Source organism: Dendronephthya gigantea, unplaced genomic scaffold (genome assembly GCF_004324835.1).
Source record: "Dendronephthya gigantea isolate DGI-Jeju-01 unplaced genomic scaffold, DenGig_1.0 000115F, whole genome shotgun sequence".
In the NCBI taxonomy this organism is placed as follows: domain Eukaryota; kingdom Metazoa; phylum Cnidaria; class Anthozoa; order Malacalcyonacea; family Nephtheidae; genus Dendronephthya; species Dendronephthya gigantea.
In genome coordinates this window covers 224,407-240,237 of record NW_021163125.1, presented here as the reverse complement: position 1 = coordinate 240,237, position 15,831 = coordinate 224,407, and the positions used below count along the sequence as shown (strand labels likewise).

At 36.7% G+C, this 15,831-nt stretch overlaps 1 protein-coding gene and 1 pseudogene across 1 annotated transcript; one reads left to right on the top strand and one right to left on the bottom strand.

Annotated features, from left to right (window-relative positions):
- Positions 1 to 1,801: 1,801 nt before the first annotated feature.
- Positions 1,802 to 8,871, bottom strand: LOC114535284 (putative ankyrin repeat protein RF_0381). Its single transcript, XM_028556655.1, has 10 exons — positions 8,679 to 8,871; positions 5,197 to 5,473; positions 4,905 to 5,148; positions 4,520 to 4,784; positions 3,920 to 4,420; positions 3,326 to 3,853; positions 2,633 to 3,151; positions 2,435 to 2,533; positions 2,180 to 2,317; positions 1,802 to 1,857 (listed from the first exon to the last, which is right to left on the bottom strand). Exons 1-10 carry the CDS (start codon positions 8,869 to 8,871, stop codon positions 1,802 to 1,804), a joined length of 2,820 nt encoding a protein of 939 aa, XP_028412456.1.
- A 5,342-nt stretch (positions 8,872 to 14,213) lies between these two features.
- On the top strand, positions 14,214 to 14,801 carry LOC114535283 (annotated as a pseudogene).
- The last annotated feature ends 1,030 nt before the right edge of the window (positions 14,802 to 15,831 follow it).

Below are 15,831 nucleotides of genomic sequence, written 5' to 3'. Positions count from 1 at the left end.
GCTTGGCCAAAGTTGGTATCAATTGTTTTGTTATAATGTCGGCCAAAGGTAGTGGCGTTCGTCCACCCTCCAGCTTTAAGGATGTCCTTCAACGGAATGCCGGACTTCAACCCACAAGACGTCGTTGCCGAACGGTTACTATGAGCGGAGAATGTTTCCGTGTCCATCCCCGGGGTAGCTAACGTGTTCTTCACTCAGCGTCTGATGGTGGTATTACTAACCACCTTATGTGGTTTGTGGTAGCTTACAACTAACTGTTGGTCTTGGTGTAGATTTTGGGTGAGGGAGATGTACGCTCGGATGTGTGCGACTGGACATAATTAATAATATCAAGCTTAATATGAAGCTTTTCGAGAAGTTTGACACCTTTGTGCTGTAATTAGGGCTCATGGCTTGAGGGTTGGCTGTTGATTGAAAGTGTCTCAGAACAACGCCGACGTCCCAAACGTGTGTATAGCGAGGGAGTGAAGGTTTCAATTCAACTATGCCTTTGAGAAACCGTGTTACCAATGGGTAAATGGGTAAATGGGTAATGGGTAAATGGGTCCCCAAATGTGCGGTGGTTGTGCAGCGTCAAGATAGATGAAAGGGGAGATCGTGCTGTGTTTATGGCACTGTACCCAAGCCATTGATATTTGCACTAAAAATATTTCTCTAGGAAAAGAAAAACAAAACAACTGGGGCGGTTGTGTAAAACTATTTAACTACACGTTGCATAGTTAAATCCTAGTTAACTCAGAAATACACGACTCTTACTTCTGCCCTTAACTACAGTTAGAAGTTAACTAGTCTTTTATACAACAGGCCCCTGGTGGTAAAACGCTACACCAGCTGGTGTAGAATGAATCGATTGGGAAATTCGGAAGACAATTGCTTTTTTGCTCAAAATTTTCCTCAACAACTCCCCCCCCCCCGCCCAATATAAAGGGGTCCCTCACGCTATTGGTTGTGTGACCTACCCAATCTAACATATCTATACTCATCAATATATATATATATATATATATATATATATATATATATATATATATATATATATACACCCATTTGCAAAAACGTTGGCCGCAGATAGATATATAGATAGATACTCGAAAGCTAATTAAAATTGCATATGTTGTGTAATATGATTGAAATCCCATGCAAATGTAATCATATGCTATTCTAATTAGACTTCGAGTATCTATCTATCTATCTATCTGCGGCCAACGTTTTTGCAAATGGGTGTAATAATATAATATATATATATATTATATATATATATATAATATATATATATATTATATATTTATTATATATATATATATATATATATATATATATGTAAGGTGTGTTTGTTCTTCTACACAAGTATGACCAACCGGGCAAGCAGAAAATTCTACTTGACCGCGGTGGGAATCGAACCCGCGACCTTCGCATTTCTAGAACGATGCTCTACCGTCTGAGCTACAAGGCCAAGTTGGGAACGACTGTTCCCAACACAGTCATCACAGTCGTTCCCAACTTGGCCTTGTAGCTCAGACGGTAGAGCATCGTTCTAGAAATGCGAAGGTCGCGGGTTCGATTCCCACCGCGGTCAAGTAGAATTTTCTGCTTGCCCGGTTGGTCATACTTGTGTAGAAGAACAAACACACCTTACATATATATATATCCACAAGTGAAACATGGCTCAATTAAGAGCAAAAAAGCACATATATATATATATATATATAGTTTTGGTTAACTGATTAATTTTAGTTTTGGTTCACTGAACCCATATATCGCGCGAGTTCCGTTGTCGCGGTTTGGCAGGGAGTTGATAGTGTTACCGATTGGCTACAAAATGCTGCGATGTCGTTTGTTTGTAAACTTCCCCATAACCTTAGATAGGATATTTTGCAAAACTTATTATACAATCTAACATATGTTTAAAATATTACCTCTTCTAACTGGTTACAGTTTCTTGTTTTCAACTTCTGAATTTTCTGACGATGTTTTACGGACCTTTTAAAGATAGTTGCAATTTTATAATGCCCAAGGTGGATGCTCCATTCAAGAAAATTCATTCTCCGACCTTTAACAATAATCGTTCGCTCTCTCCACATCGCGATATCCTTCTCATAAAGAAGATTGACCAAGGCGACGAAGTTGTTTCTAACAGCCATTTGGAGGATGACAATGCCAACAGAAAAGAAGTATTCACTTCTAACAGTTATATCAGCACCTTGTTCAACTAAATATTTGACTGTTACTAAATCACCAACACGAACAGCACAGTGCAGCACTGTCTCCCCGTTAGTATCATTGGCATTTACATCAGCACCGTTCTCGACAAGATATTCTACCATTTCAAGCAAACCTTTTCCAACAGCATTGTGCAGCACTGTCAATCCGCTATTCTTTTTTGCATTTACATCAGCGCCATTTCCCACAAGATATTTTACTATTTCTAGCGTACCTCTAGAAACAGCAAAGTGCAGCACTGTCTCCCCGTTAGTATCATTGGCATTTACATCAGCACCGTTCTCGACAAGATATTCTACCATTTCAAGCAAACCTTTTCCAACAGCATTGTGCAGCACTGTCAATCCGCTATTCTTTTTTGCATTTACATCAGCGCCATTTCCCACAAGATATTTTACTATTTTTAGCGTACCTCTAGAAACAGCAAAGTGCAGTACTGTCTCCCCGTGAGTATTCTCGGCATTTACATCAGCGCCCTTCTCAAAAAGACATTTCGCCATTTCTAGCGTACCATCAGAAACAGCATAGTGCAGCACTTTCGACCCGTCAGTATCCTTAGCATTTACATCAGCGCCCTGTTCAACAAGATATTTCACTATTTCTAGCGAATAATTTACAACAGCACTGTGCAACACTGTCTTCCCGTCAGTATCCTTGGCATTTAAATCAGCACCGTTCTCGACAAGATATTCTACCATTTCAAGCAAACCTTTTACAACAGCATTGTGCAGCACTGTGAACCCGCTATTGTTTTTTGCATTTACATCAGCGCCATTTCCCACAAGATATTCCACTATTTCTAGCGTACCTTCAGAAACAGAAGAGTGCAGCACGGTCTCTCCGTGAGTATTCTCGGCATTTACATCAGCGCCCCTCTCAACAAGATATTCTACCATTTCTAGCGATTCAATTACAACAGCACCGTGCAAGACTGTCCACCCATTATTATTTTTTACATTTACATCAGCACCATTTCTCACAAGATATTTCACTTTTTCTAGCGTACCTTTGAAAACAGCAGAGTACAGTACTGCCTCCCCGTAAGTATTTTTGGCATTTACATCAGCGCCCTTCTCAACAAGATATTCCACCATTTCTAGCGTACCTTTAGAAATACCAGAGTGTAGCACTGTCTCCCCGTGAGTATTCTTAGCATTTACATTAGCGCCCTTCTCAACAAGATATTCCACCATTTCTAGCGATCCATTTACAGCAGCAGCGTGCAACACTGTCCATCCGCTATTCTTTTTTACATTTTCTTCAGCACCACTTCCCACAAGATATTTCACCATTTCTAGCGAACCATTCACAACAGCACTGTGCAACACTGTCAATCCATTAATCCTTTTTACATTTACATCAGCGCCATTTCTCACAAGATATTTTACTATTTCAAGCCTACCTTTAGAAACAGCAGAGTGCAGCACTGTCACCCCGTAATAATTCCTGGCATTTACATCAGCGCTCTTCTCAACAAGATATTCCACCATTTCTTGCGTACCTTCAGAAATAGCAGAGTGCAGTGCTGTCTCCCCGTGAGTATTCCTGGCATTTACATCAGCGCCCTTCTCAACAAGATATTCCACCATTTCTAGCGATCCATTTTCAACAGCAGTGTGCAACACTGTCCATCCTTTATTCTTTTTTACATTTACATCAGCGCCATTTCTCACAAGATATTTTACTATTTCAAGCGTACCTTTAGAAACAGCAGAGTGCAGCACTGTCTCCCCGTAATAATTCTTGGCATTTACATCAGCGCCCTTCTCAACGAGATAGTAGACTATTTCTAGTCTATTTTTAGCCATAGCAGAGTGCAGCACTGTCTCCCCGTCAGTATTGAGACTATTTACATCAGCGCCCTTCTCAACAAGACATTTTACTATTTTTAAAGTATTTGGGGTATTATGCAGTGCACAGAGCAGAAGTGGCTGCCCTTCAATTTTCCTATTAGCATCAGCGCCGTGTTCAACTAGAAATTCTATTAGTTCTAGCGTGCCTTCGGAAATAGCATAGTACAGAACCGTCCTTCCGTCACTACTCTCGCAATTTACTTTACCGCCGTTTTGAACAAGACATTTTACCATTTCTAGCGTACCTTCAGTAACAGCAGCGTGCATCATTGTCCAATCGTAAATGGCAACCGTGGCATTCACATCAGCCCCCATTTCCACTAGATATTTTACAATTTCTAGCGTACCTTTAGAAATTGCAAAGTAAAGCACTGGCCACCCGCCATTGCTCTTGCCATTTACATCAGCGCCCTTTTGAACAAGATATTTTACCATTTCCAGCGTACCTTTTGTAACAGCATCCTGCAGCACAGTCAACCCATCGAACTTTTTGTCATTTACATCTGCCCCCAGTTTAACAAGATATTTAACCATATCCAATGAACTATAGGAAACAGCATAGTGCAGCACTGTCCAGCCGTCTGTAGTATCCTTGCCCCTTACAACAGCGCCATTTTCAACCAGATATTTTACAACTTCTGGAGTGGATTTTGTAATAGCAGCGTGCAGCACTGTCCACCCGTCAGTACCCTGGCCATTTACATCAGCGCCCTGTTCAACAAGATATTTCACCATTTCTAGCGTACCTTCAGAAATAGCAGAGTGCAGCACTGTCTCCCCGTGAGTATTCTTTGCATTTACATCAGCGCCCTTCTCAAGAAGATATTTTACCATCTCTAAGGTACCTTCGCTAACAGCCGAGTGCAGCATTGTCCCTCCGTCTGGATTCCTAGCATTCATGTCTGCACCACATTGTTTAATTAAGTACTTGACAATTTCTGTTCCACCAACATAAACAGCATGATGTAAGGCAGTATTTCCCGAGTCATCTTTACAATGTATATCAGCCCCAAAATCTTCAACGAAATATTTCACAATTTCTAATGATCGAGACTGTATTGCACCCTGAAGAACTCTGGAATCGTTTTGAAAATTATGTTCAGGGCCATATTGAACAAAATACTTAACAAGATCAAATAAACCATTTCTCGTAGCTATCAAGAAAACTGTTTCACCATCTTCGTTGTTGGAATAAATGTCTGCTCCATGGTCAACTAAATATTTAACAATTTTTTGATCTACTGGACTAAACTGAAAAGCACGCCAAAGAACTGTCTTCTTCCAACGATCTTCTTTGTTTTCACCACATTCAACTTCCTTTTTCATTTCTTCCCAAAATTTCTGTTTTCCTTCTTCGCAGACATTTATGCTTCCACTTGCCTCTTTCTTCTTCTCAATACCTATAAATATGCAACATTAATACCGAGTGGCGCAAAAAAAAGGTAACCCTGTTTGATTGAGTATAATTTCAAAATTAAAGGAACTATTGCACTAAAATTATTATTTTTATATTCTCTAATGTCTTACTTAAATTTTGATATATAGCATGAGGCTTTCCATTCAATTTTGACCGAAATATCGCGGTTTCAATTTAAGTATGCATTTTCTCAAAGTGTAAAAATTAGCTAAAAATGGCATATTAAAGTGAGTTAACAAATCCTAGTATTCTAAGGCCCGTATTCTGTCTGTTTTAATGAAATTTGACTAGAAACATTTGACAGATGGCTTAAGTTTTTTATTTTCTGTGTAATGACATGTTGGAAAGCGTTAAAACAAAAATTATCTATTTTGGTTTGGACTTTGTTCCAAATGTTTCATGTTGCATGGGGGATAAAATTTGTTCGGTAGCCCGCTAATTTAACAAACAATTTTGCATGAATTCTGCTTGTTCTTTTCTTAATATGCCTTGTTTAACCATAGCTACAACAGCGTGTTGGAGTTTTCACAGAACATGCCAGGGTTAACAATGCTCAAGAAGTCATAATCAGGAAAAACGTTGAAAACGAACATTATGTTTTCTTATTTAATATGGCATTTTTGACTAATTTTTGTACGTTTCAAAAATACGTATTAAAAGTAAAACGCTGATATCTCGGGGAATATTGTATCAAAATACGCATGGTATATACCAAATTTTAAGTTAGATATTCACGAATCTAAAAAAAGTTATTTCAGTGTATCAGACGTTTTAGTTTTGAAGTTAAACTCAATCAAACAGGTTAACCTTTTTCTTGCGCCACCCGGTATGAACAATTACATGAACATGAAGGACGAAAAAAAACAAAAAGGGCATTGCCGAACGACATTTTATTGTGGGTGAGATCCCTGCAATAATTTATTGACTTTCTCGCCCCTATAGTTTCTGTGGTCAAAATACGCGCGCATAACATTACCAGAAATTTGTTCATGGTGATTTACATAATACTAGTTTGCATTTAAATTGCAACATTAATGATATTTTTAACTTTTACTATGAAATACATATAGCAAAAGTACAGCAGCTAAAATTGCCGTTGCACTGGATGTTGCCCACTGTTTACCGATCTCTGGATCAATAGACAGCCGCTTCGCAACGATTTGATTATCAAATTAGTCACCTTGGGTGTTTAATTCTACGTTCCGCCAACTGACTGTGTTCAAATGTGTATATACGCTTCGTATGATTGAACTGCCTTATGAGACTGATAATATTTTTTAAAGTGACTGCAGAAACAAGTACGATCGTACTATTGGACCAGGAACTGGTGAAGTATAAATTCAATCTTTCTCTCCAGGATGAAATTTCAAATATCTATGAACCTAGGCAATCTTGCGGTTATGTTAAAATTATCGCTTTTCTACATTTTTCATCTGCCTTCAATACAAAGACATTTAAAATATGCCGAGTTGCACATCTATGTCCTAATCTATGCGGCTGCAGCTGGCGAGAAGCTAGCGTTGCGTGCACCGTGCCACTGTCATTATAGTCGTTTTTTATGTATATTTATGCTGGGCAAACCCTAAACAAATAAATAAAAAATAAGAAATGCCCTAGAGAGAAACGCATTTAACGCAATGGTCCTATAGTCATGAATATATATTGTGTACAAAACAACGAAAATACACGACCTTCTAGCTTGAACTCATATAGGATATGAATATTAATAATATTAAAATTTGCCTCCCGCTACAGTCTGACATGGCTTGCAAATCTTCGGCAGAATACAAGCACAAACAATTTAACTCCGTAAGTCGATAGAGAATAACCTTTAAGATAGTTGTGTGAAGTTTTATCACGATCAGGTGCGAAATGACGGAGCCTTAGCCATTTGAACTTGCTTCGGTTACGAATACTAATATTGAATATAATCTATACGCATTACTACGCTACAATTTTGAGTTGCTTCTAAATTTCTTTAAAATAAAAAAATCAAAATTATAACTCCGTCAATCGATGGGGAATATCGCTAAGAATAGTTGTGCAAAGTTTTATTGCGATCTGATGCGAATTGACGGAGCCTAAGGCTTTTTTAAAGAGCGTCACCCCCTAACAACAACAACAACAACAACAACAACAACAACAACAACAACAACAACAAGATTAGCCGCGTGTGGGGACCAGTTCCTGGTCCAAAAATCCGGTCCGTACAAAAAAATTTATATCAGGAATACGGAAGACAAAATATCTCTAACAAAATCTCTTGATATATTTAATACACATCAATTCATCAACAATCCGAATCGAAATTTTCGTATGAATGTGAGCGATTTTATAAGCTCGTTGAGAGAACACGGCAAAATTTTGAGCAATATATCTCTATATTACTGCAGAAATGCCCAAGGTAAAAGATTCGGTTACCACACAATAAGGTACGCGGACGCGAATGGGGGTTGAAGTGCATGGAGCGAAAACTACAGAAACGTCCTGTAGTCCTGTAAAGTCTAATTTCCACTCCGGAAAACGAGCAGCGGATCGGATCTAATCAGATTTTTTTCCGAGCTTGGTCCGATCCATGGAGTGATTTCGGATCGGATGAAAAAAAGTTAAAACTATTTGAACTTTTTTTTATCCGGTCTCGGACGCTTTCGGATCAATATAAGCCAAAAATTTCAACAGACGGCGCACGCGCGGATTATCTTTCGTTCCGATCCGATCCGCTGCTCGTTTTCCGGAGTGGAAATTAGCCTTAAGAGATGCGTCAGGGAAATGCATCAATGATTGGTAAAGCATCCTTTTTTGTTATTATAAATATAGGCTAAAATCTTTGTTGTAAGATAGTTGTGTATTAGAGCGTGAATTAATGTTGTAAAGTGTTGTATTCGTGAATAAAGGTAAGATTATAAAAAGTCCCAGATTTTAACAACGTAGCTGAAAATCAGACTTGTTTGGAGATTTTCAACAGGGGGTGTACATTCATATATAATTATTCGTCTTAAGCCCGACTGATCTTACTACAGTATGTATAGCTAAAACATGAATATAAACATATATAAACATGAATGTATGAATATGCACACCCTTTCCAAATTAAGCGGTCCAGCTACGGCCTTGATCAAAATGCTCCTGTTAGTAGTGGGTAGGCTTTTTACTTCTATCAGGCATAGGACGATAGTTGTCAATCTTACCATCATGTTTTTCGTTTTGAATGCCTTTTCCTTGGAATTCCTCTTGAACTTCTTTCTGTTTATTAGCAACAGACTGGGATTGTTCATTTTCGGACGAGACGATATTGTTCATGTTCTCTGCAAAGCCTGAGGTTACGTCGCTGTTCTCAATCTGGGACATCATAACATTGTCATCTTCCTTGGATTCGGTCATTCTTAAATTACCTCTTTACAATTCCCTTTACTGCTTATAACGATATAATTATCATATCATCTGAGCGGATAGCCATCTTCGAGAAAAACTATTCATGCAGACATCGGGCCAAAATAGCGCGCTGGGAACCTGAAAAAAAGCTATTATTAATTACTCTTAGCTCCAAATCTTTAATTATATTGCGCTTCAAGCATGTTTTCAAACTAAGTAAAATAGCTTGTACACCACGTAAGTATTTAATACTGCAAAGCTAGTCCAGAAATCTGTTTGTACTCAGTCTTCGACTACATTGTTTACGTGTGCTGTCAGCTTCTACTGTCTGTACTAATTACGGTATTATACAGGGTGTCTCAAAAAAACGAAAACTATTGAAATCACTTATTGTTAAAATTTGAATGCCGTGTTAACGAATTTCAGCCCGTGGGGATTTAATGCAACTTATAAAATGCTAAATACAAAAAAATTGAAATTGTGATTATGATTAAATTTGAATTAGCCTTGTTATTGCTTTAAAAGAAAATGGTACAGGTGACCGCAGAACAACCGCACTCATCTATACGGACGCTCGTTTCTAGTTTGACTGTCCCAACGTCGAGCTCGTTTTTGTTAGTCTATACCAGTGAACTGTGTAATAAATAACCGGAACGCTACCTTATGATTGTTTTCATAAAGCCAAAATTTGCAGGACTTGTGTGTCTGGAGGTAAAATCCCGCAAATATTTGGTTTCATTGGACATATCAAGGGTTCATTTTAAATTCAATCAGGTGAACTGTTTTACGAATTACAGCTGGAGTTGCGGATCCGATTGGAAACAAATTCTCTTAAACGGAACAAGTTTATAGCAATATGCAATTTTGGCAACAATATTTGTACGAAACGAATATCCTAAAAGCTAAAATTTCATCACAAAATATACTTGATGGACATCTTGTTTAATATTATAAGTTTATGTTTATTTAATTCCAAGTGACTAGATGACAAGTTGAGTTTATTATAGATAAAACAAATATTCCTGCATTGTCACGCTAGGCTCTACAATTTCCACTCTACACTATACTTTCCTAAAAAAGAAGACTCCGCGTCTCCAAAAATAAATCCATAAAATGCATTCTACTCACATCAAGAATGTCTCAGTCGGCAGGAAGTACTAAGAAAATCAGTTATTCATCTCCAAAAAATTTCTCTTTGGAGTTTTTATCAGATTTATCGTCGTGTTTGTTTTTGCGTGTAAAGACTGGGGGTGACTTAGTTTCAACTTCTGGTCAGATTGAGAAGGTAGCGTTCCAGTTATTTTCATTTTACTGGTCTATACCTGTAGTATTTATACTAAATCGTCAGAACATTGTTATCAGAATCGTCTGTCGAGTTCGTTTTGTTATCCAGGCACTCGTCTACTTAGTAGTTTCGTTTGGATTATCGTTGGTATTCAAATTCTGTTCAAACGATAACCGCTTATCATTCACTTTATCGTATTTTTAATTTTGATCGGTTAATTCACCTGCAGTTAACTGCATGTAAATAATACGCTGAGCATGCACATTTGTTGAAAACGTTGCTCCACTGCAAATAATACTCTGAGCATGCGCATTGATGTTATTTTTTTAAACAATAATGGCGACTCACTTTACTGAACTTTCTGAAAATGAATTGTGATACTTACTCGAAGAAAAAACGCGGAAAATACCAAAAAATAATAAGATTTATAAAATGAATAAAGTGAATTATAAAACAATTATTGAACTCGGTTCTCGCAAAACATCGTGATTTTTCCTGTAGTGTAGTAGCTTGAACAAGGTTGTTTTCTATTGGTCAGAGCACTAACTGGGTATCAAAGGTAGCAAGCCAATTCCACGTATTACATGGATTCTATTATTAACTTTGAAATTATTGATTAAAACTTTCGGTTTCTTTTCGTCTTGCAATTATTGCTTTTACGTGGTCGTTGAAACACTTAGTGAAATTACAAAACAAAATGAATCTAGTTCGAGAAGATTAGTGATTGGTGGTTAGGAGTAATAAAATATGCTAAATACTTTTATTTATATCTTCAAGTAACACCTGGTAGATCCATGCACACAAGCTGTTTTAAAGAATCTACCTATACACCCGCCTTAAAATCACTTTAAACAAGGTATTTTTTATGTCAGAAGCTATGCTGGCGATAGTGTCAACAAAAAGCTTGGGGTGGAGGTCTTGTGATTTGGTTATTTTTTATTTATGGCTGATTTACAGTATATTAGAATATGAAAATTTTGGATTAGACATTGCTGAATAAACATTCAGACTAATCCAAAATGGATTGTATGTATTAATTATTATAATATAAGTATGATATAACGAGCAATTTGATTGGCTACGGCGCGTGCATTGTGAGGCCATAATGCACGCTTCTGGCTTTTGAAGTTTTTGTTGCTAAGCAACATCTTAAATAACATGTAAGGAGAATTTCATTATTGATCAAATAAATAAATTTTGTTGTTGCCCTATAATTTCTTCTTATATTATAAAAGAATTAAAAAAGCTCGTCGCGTGCCTTTATGCTGTAATAATGCACTCGGGGAAATGTTGGAAGAATACTCGAGAAGCTTCTCTCGTATTCTCCCAACATTCCCCCATCGTGCATTATTACACCATAAAGGCACGCGACTCGTTTTTTAATTCTTAATTAATGTATGTATGTATGTATTAAATATTAATCATATAATAATGTCACGTAGTAACAATAAGTTCTGGTTGAGGTTGTATATCACTTTGATTGCAAAGATATAACATATATATATATATATATATATATATATATATATATATATATATATATATATATATATATATATATATATATATTATATATATATATATATATATTATAATATATATATCAAATATGTATTTAGAATCATATATGAGTAGAGTGCTCGATATACCAAAGTATAGAGCTAGTATAAAGATAAAATAAAATAAACTTGGTTTACTTCATAAGATTTTATTCACTACAAACTTGTTTCGTATGACAAGCAACGCTTGCCACACTCATCAGGTGAATTTAAATGTCGCGCTATGTTGTTGCCAAGGTTATATATACTATATACATGTTTGACGTAAAACGGAAAGCTATAGTGTTAAATTACATATAAATATATACAGATTATATCAAGTAATATTGCTTAAGAGAAATTTGTTTCTATGCCTGCATTTCGATAACAGTTCATTTCTTGAGTTTAAAGAACAAAGTTCAGGGTGGTAAATTATGATAAATTTTTCATGTGTACAAAGGCTGCAGCGTTTTGTTGTGTTGTTATAGCTCTTGCATTGTTTAATAATACGCCAGTCTAATGAGTCTATAGAGTACTTAACCTTTCAGTACTATATTGAGTACTTATAGAGTACTCTATAGACTGGCGTATTATTAAACAATGCAAGAGCTATAACAACACAACAAAACGCTGCAGCCTTTGTACACATGAAAAATTTATCATAATTTACCACCCTGAACTTTGTTCTTTAAACTCAAGAAATGAACTGTTATCGAAATGCAGGCATAGAAACAAATTTCTCTTAAGCAATATTACTTGATATAATCTGTATATATTTATATGTAATTTAACACTATAGCTTTCCGTTTTACGTCAAACATGTATATAGTATATATAACCTTGGCAACAACATAGCGCGACATTTAAATTCACCTGATGAGTGTGGCAAGCGTTGCTTGTCATACGAAACAAGTTTGTAGTGAATAAAATCTTATGAAGTAAACCAAGTTTATTTTATTTTATCTTTATATATATATATATATATTGTTACGTTCGCCGGTGAGAACGAACAAAAAAATGAGAGCAGTGTTGAGCATTTTAAAACATTTAGTGAATTATAGTGAGCAATAAGCAATTTAAACTTTACAAAGAACATTAACAATATCCTATTTCTTAACATTAACTTATCTGGTAAGAGTAACAGTGAATAGCTCCATAGTTGAAAATCCATCATAAATCCATCTATGTTATATTGTTCATTTGGTCAGCCGTCAGCTTAAATTAGCATCGTCAGTTATGGCATCTTGTAATGGCTGTAATCGCTTTCTTATATCTATTTGCGCTCGGACTTATATACGCTTGCTAAGAGAAACTGCAAAACAACAAGTAATTTCCCCTACGCAATTCAGAGCGTTGTAGCGCATGCTACCATGACTTTGTGATTGACACCAAGTTACGGACTTGCGGTTAGGCGTGGACATAGCTATTGCCTGCTCATGCTTATACCTATTTTGCTTACTCATGCATGTAAGTCTTACGAGAATAAGGTTAATTAACTAAAAGGTATACATATATATTTATACTAGCTAAGTATATGAAGCTATATTATTATACGATCTAATTACATGATATTATGTATCATGTAACAATATATATATATATATATATATATATATATATATATATATATATATATATATATATAAATATATATATATATATATATATATATATATATATATATATTGATCTCTGCATGTTCAATGAAGCGAATTCAAGTTCTTTACTAAGGAGGAGGAAATATTTTAATTCTAAAAATTTTTCAACCCCACTTTTGATGTACTGAGAAAAAAGTTTACACCACTGCTAGGCATTGAAAAATAATCACCCTTTGTTTCTAACAAGCATTATAACATTTGTATAAGCTTTGAATGCTAATTGCATGTGGAATGTGAATTGCATCTCCCTGCAGATCAATGATGTTAAAACATAAGCACTTTCATATAGTAGAACTGAATAATTACAATAACTGTTTATAACGGAAATGAGAAAACTGTACAATTTTGGGAGCACAACTTAAAGATGTGCAAAAGGGAGAAATTTAAATATCATGTTAACAAGTTAGTACACACCTTATCACCTTTTGCTACCCTTGATACCTTTGCTACCTTCGATACCTTCAAAACCTTTGCTACCTTCGATACATTCGATACCTTTGCTACCTTTGCTACCTTCGATACCTTCGATACCTTCGATACCTTCGATACCTTCGATACCTTCGATACCTTTGCTACCTTCGATACCTTTGCTACCCTTGATACCTTCGATACCTTTGCTACCTTCGATACCTTCGATACCTTCGATACCTTCGATACCTTTGCTACCTTCGATACCTTTGCTACCTTTGCTACCTTCGATACCTTTGCTACCTTCGATACCTTTGCTACCTTCGATACTTTTGCTACCTTCGATACCTTTGCTACCTTCGATACCGTTGCTACCTTCGATACTTTTGCTACGTTCGATACCTTTGCTACCTTCGATACTTTTGCTACCTTCGATACTTTTGCTACCTTCGACACCTTTGCTACCTTCGATACCTTTGCTACCTTCGATACTTTTGCTACGTTCGACACCTTTGCTACCTTCGATACCTTTGCTACCTTCGATACTTTTGCTACCTTCGATACCTTCGCTACCTTCGATACCTTTGCTACCTTCGATACCTTCGATACCTTTGCTACCTTCGACACCTTTGATACCTTCGATACCTTTGCTACCTTCGATACTTTTGCTACGTTCGACACCTTTGCTACGTTCGATACCTTCGATACCTTTGCTACCTTCGATACCTTCGATACCTTTGCTACCTTCGATACCTTTGATACCTTTGCTACCTTCGATACCTTTGCTACCTTCGATACATTTGCTACCTTCGATACTTTTGGTACCTTCGACACCTTTGCTACCTTCGATACCTTTGCTACCTTCGACACCTTTGCCACCTTCGATACCTTTGCTACCTTCGATACTTTTGATACCTTCGACACCTTTGCTACCTTCGATACCTTTGCTACCTTCGATACCTTTGCTACCTTCGATACCTTTGCTACCTTCGATACCTTTGCCACCTTCGATACCTTTGCTACCTTCGACACCTTTGCCACCTTCGATAACTTTGCTACCTTCGATACTTTTGGTACCTTCGACACCTTTGCTACTTTCGATACCGCGATATCGCGATAAAACCTTTCATATTACCTTTCGAGGGCCATTGGGAAGAATACCTTAAGGTAACAATGTGAACCCCTCATGAAATAAAGTTTTAATAATAATAATAATAATAATAATACCTTTGCTACTTTCGATACCTTCGATACCTTCGATACCTTCGATACCTTTGCTACCTTCGATACCTTTGCTACCTTCGATACCTTTGCTACCTTCGATACCTTTGCTTCTTCGATGCCTTTGCTACCTTCGATACCTTTGCTACCCTTGATACCTTTGCTACCTTCGATACCTTCGCTACCTTCGATACCTGTGCTACCTTCGATACCTTTGCTACCTCTCCAACGTTCGATACCTTTGGTACCCTTGATACCTTTGCTACCTTCGATACCTTTGCTACCTTTCATACGTTCGATATCTTTGCTACCCTCCATACCTTTGCTATCTGTGAAATACTTATATTACATATATTAGCAATGTTTTTTGTTGCTGACTTCATGTTTTCTATATTTTTCACCGTAAACAATGTCCAGTCTGTTCTGTTCTGTTTAGTAAATGACTAGTCATATTTGATTGTAGAAGTTCTTCATAAAATATTTTCTCTCGTTTTGCCTGGAGTAATTTAACATTAATTCGTTGAAAAATGTTATTAATAATTAACTTTCTCATCAACCAATCGCAGACTTTGTTCGAGCTGCTACATGACCCGATTTTACCGTAAAACAGTCGAGATAATCTGTCTTAAATGGCTAAGATAATGTCTCGGTTAACAAAAGTCGGCAAATGATACCATTGTATTGTATACAATGACAACACATAAAGTGAACAACTGACACAGCTGCGCGATTCCTGTGTAGACCAAACACAATACCGGATTTCAGATATCGCCTCGCGACCGGGAATGAATTCGCCTAGTTGAAAATGGACTTAAATTAAACAAGACGCCCGTTCTAACTTCTGGCGTTAACTCCGGCG

What these genes read in the sequence shown, in the direction of transcription:
- LOC114535284 (XM_028556655.1), bottom strand. Translation starts at nt 8,871, where the DNA reads ATGACCGAATCCAAGGAAGATGACAATGTTATGATGTCCCAGATTGAG. An exon ending in GCGAAGGTACCTTAGAGATG is followed by an intron (nt 4,785 to 4,904) that starts GTAAAATATCTT and finishes CTTGTTGAACAG; the next exon opens with GGCGCTGATGTAAATGGCCA. An exon ending in GCACTTTGCTGTTTCTAGAG is followed by an intron (nt 2,534 to 2,632) that starts GTACGCTAAAAA and finishes CTGTTGGAAAAG; the next exon opens with GTTTGCTTGAAATGGTAGAA.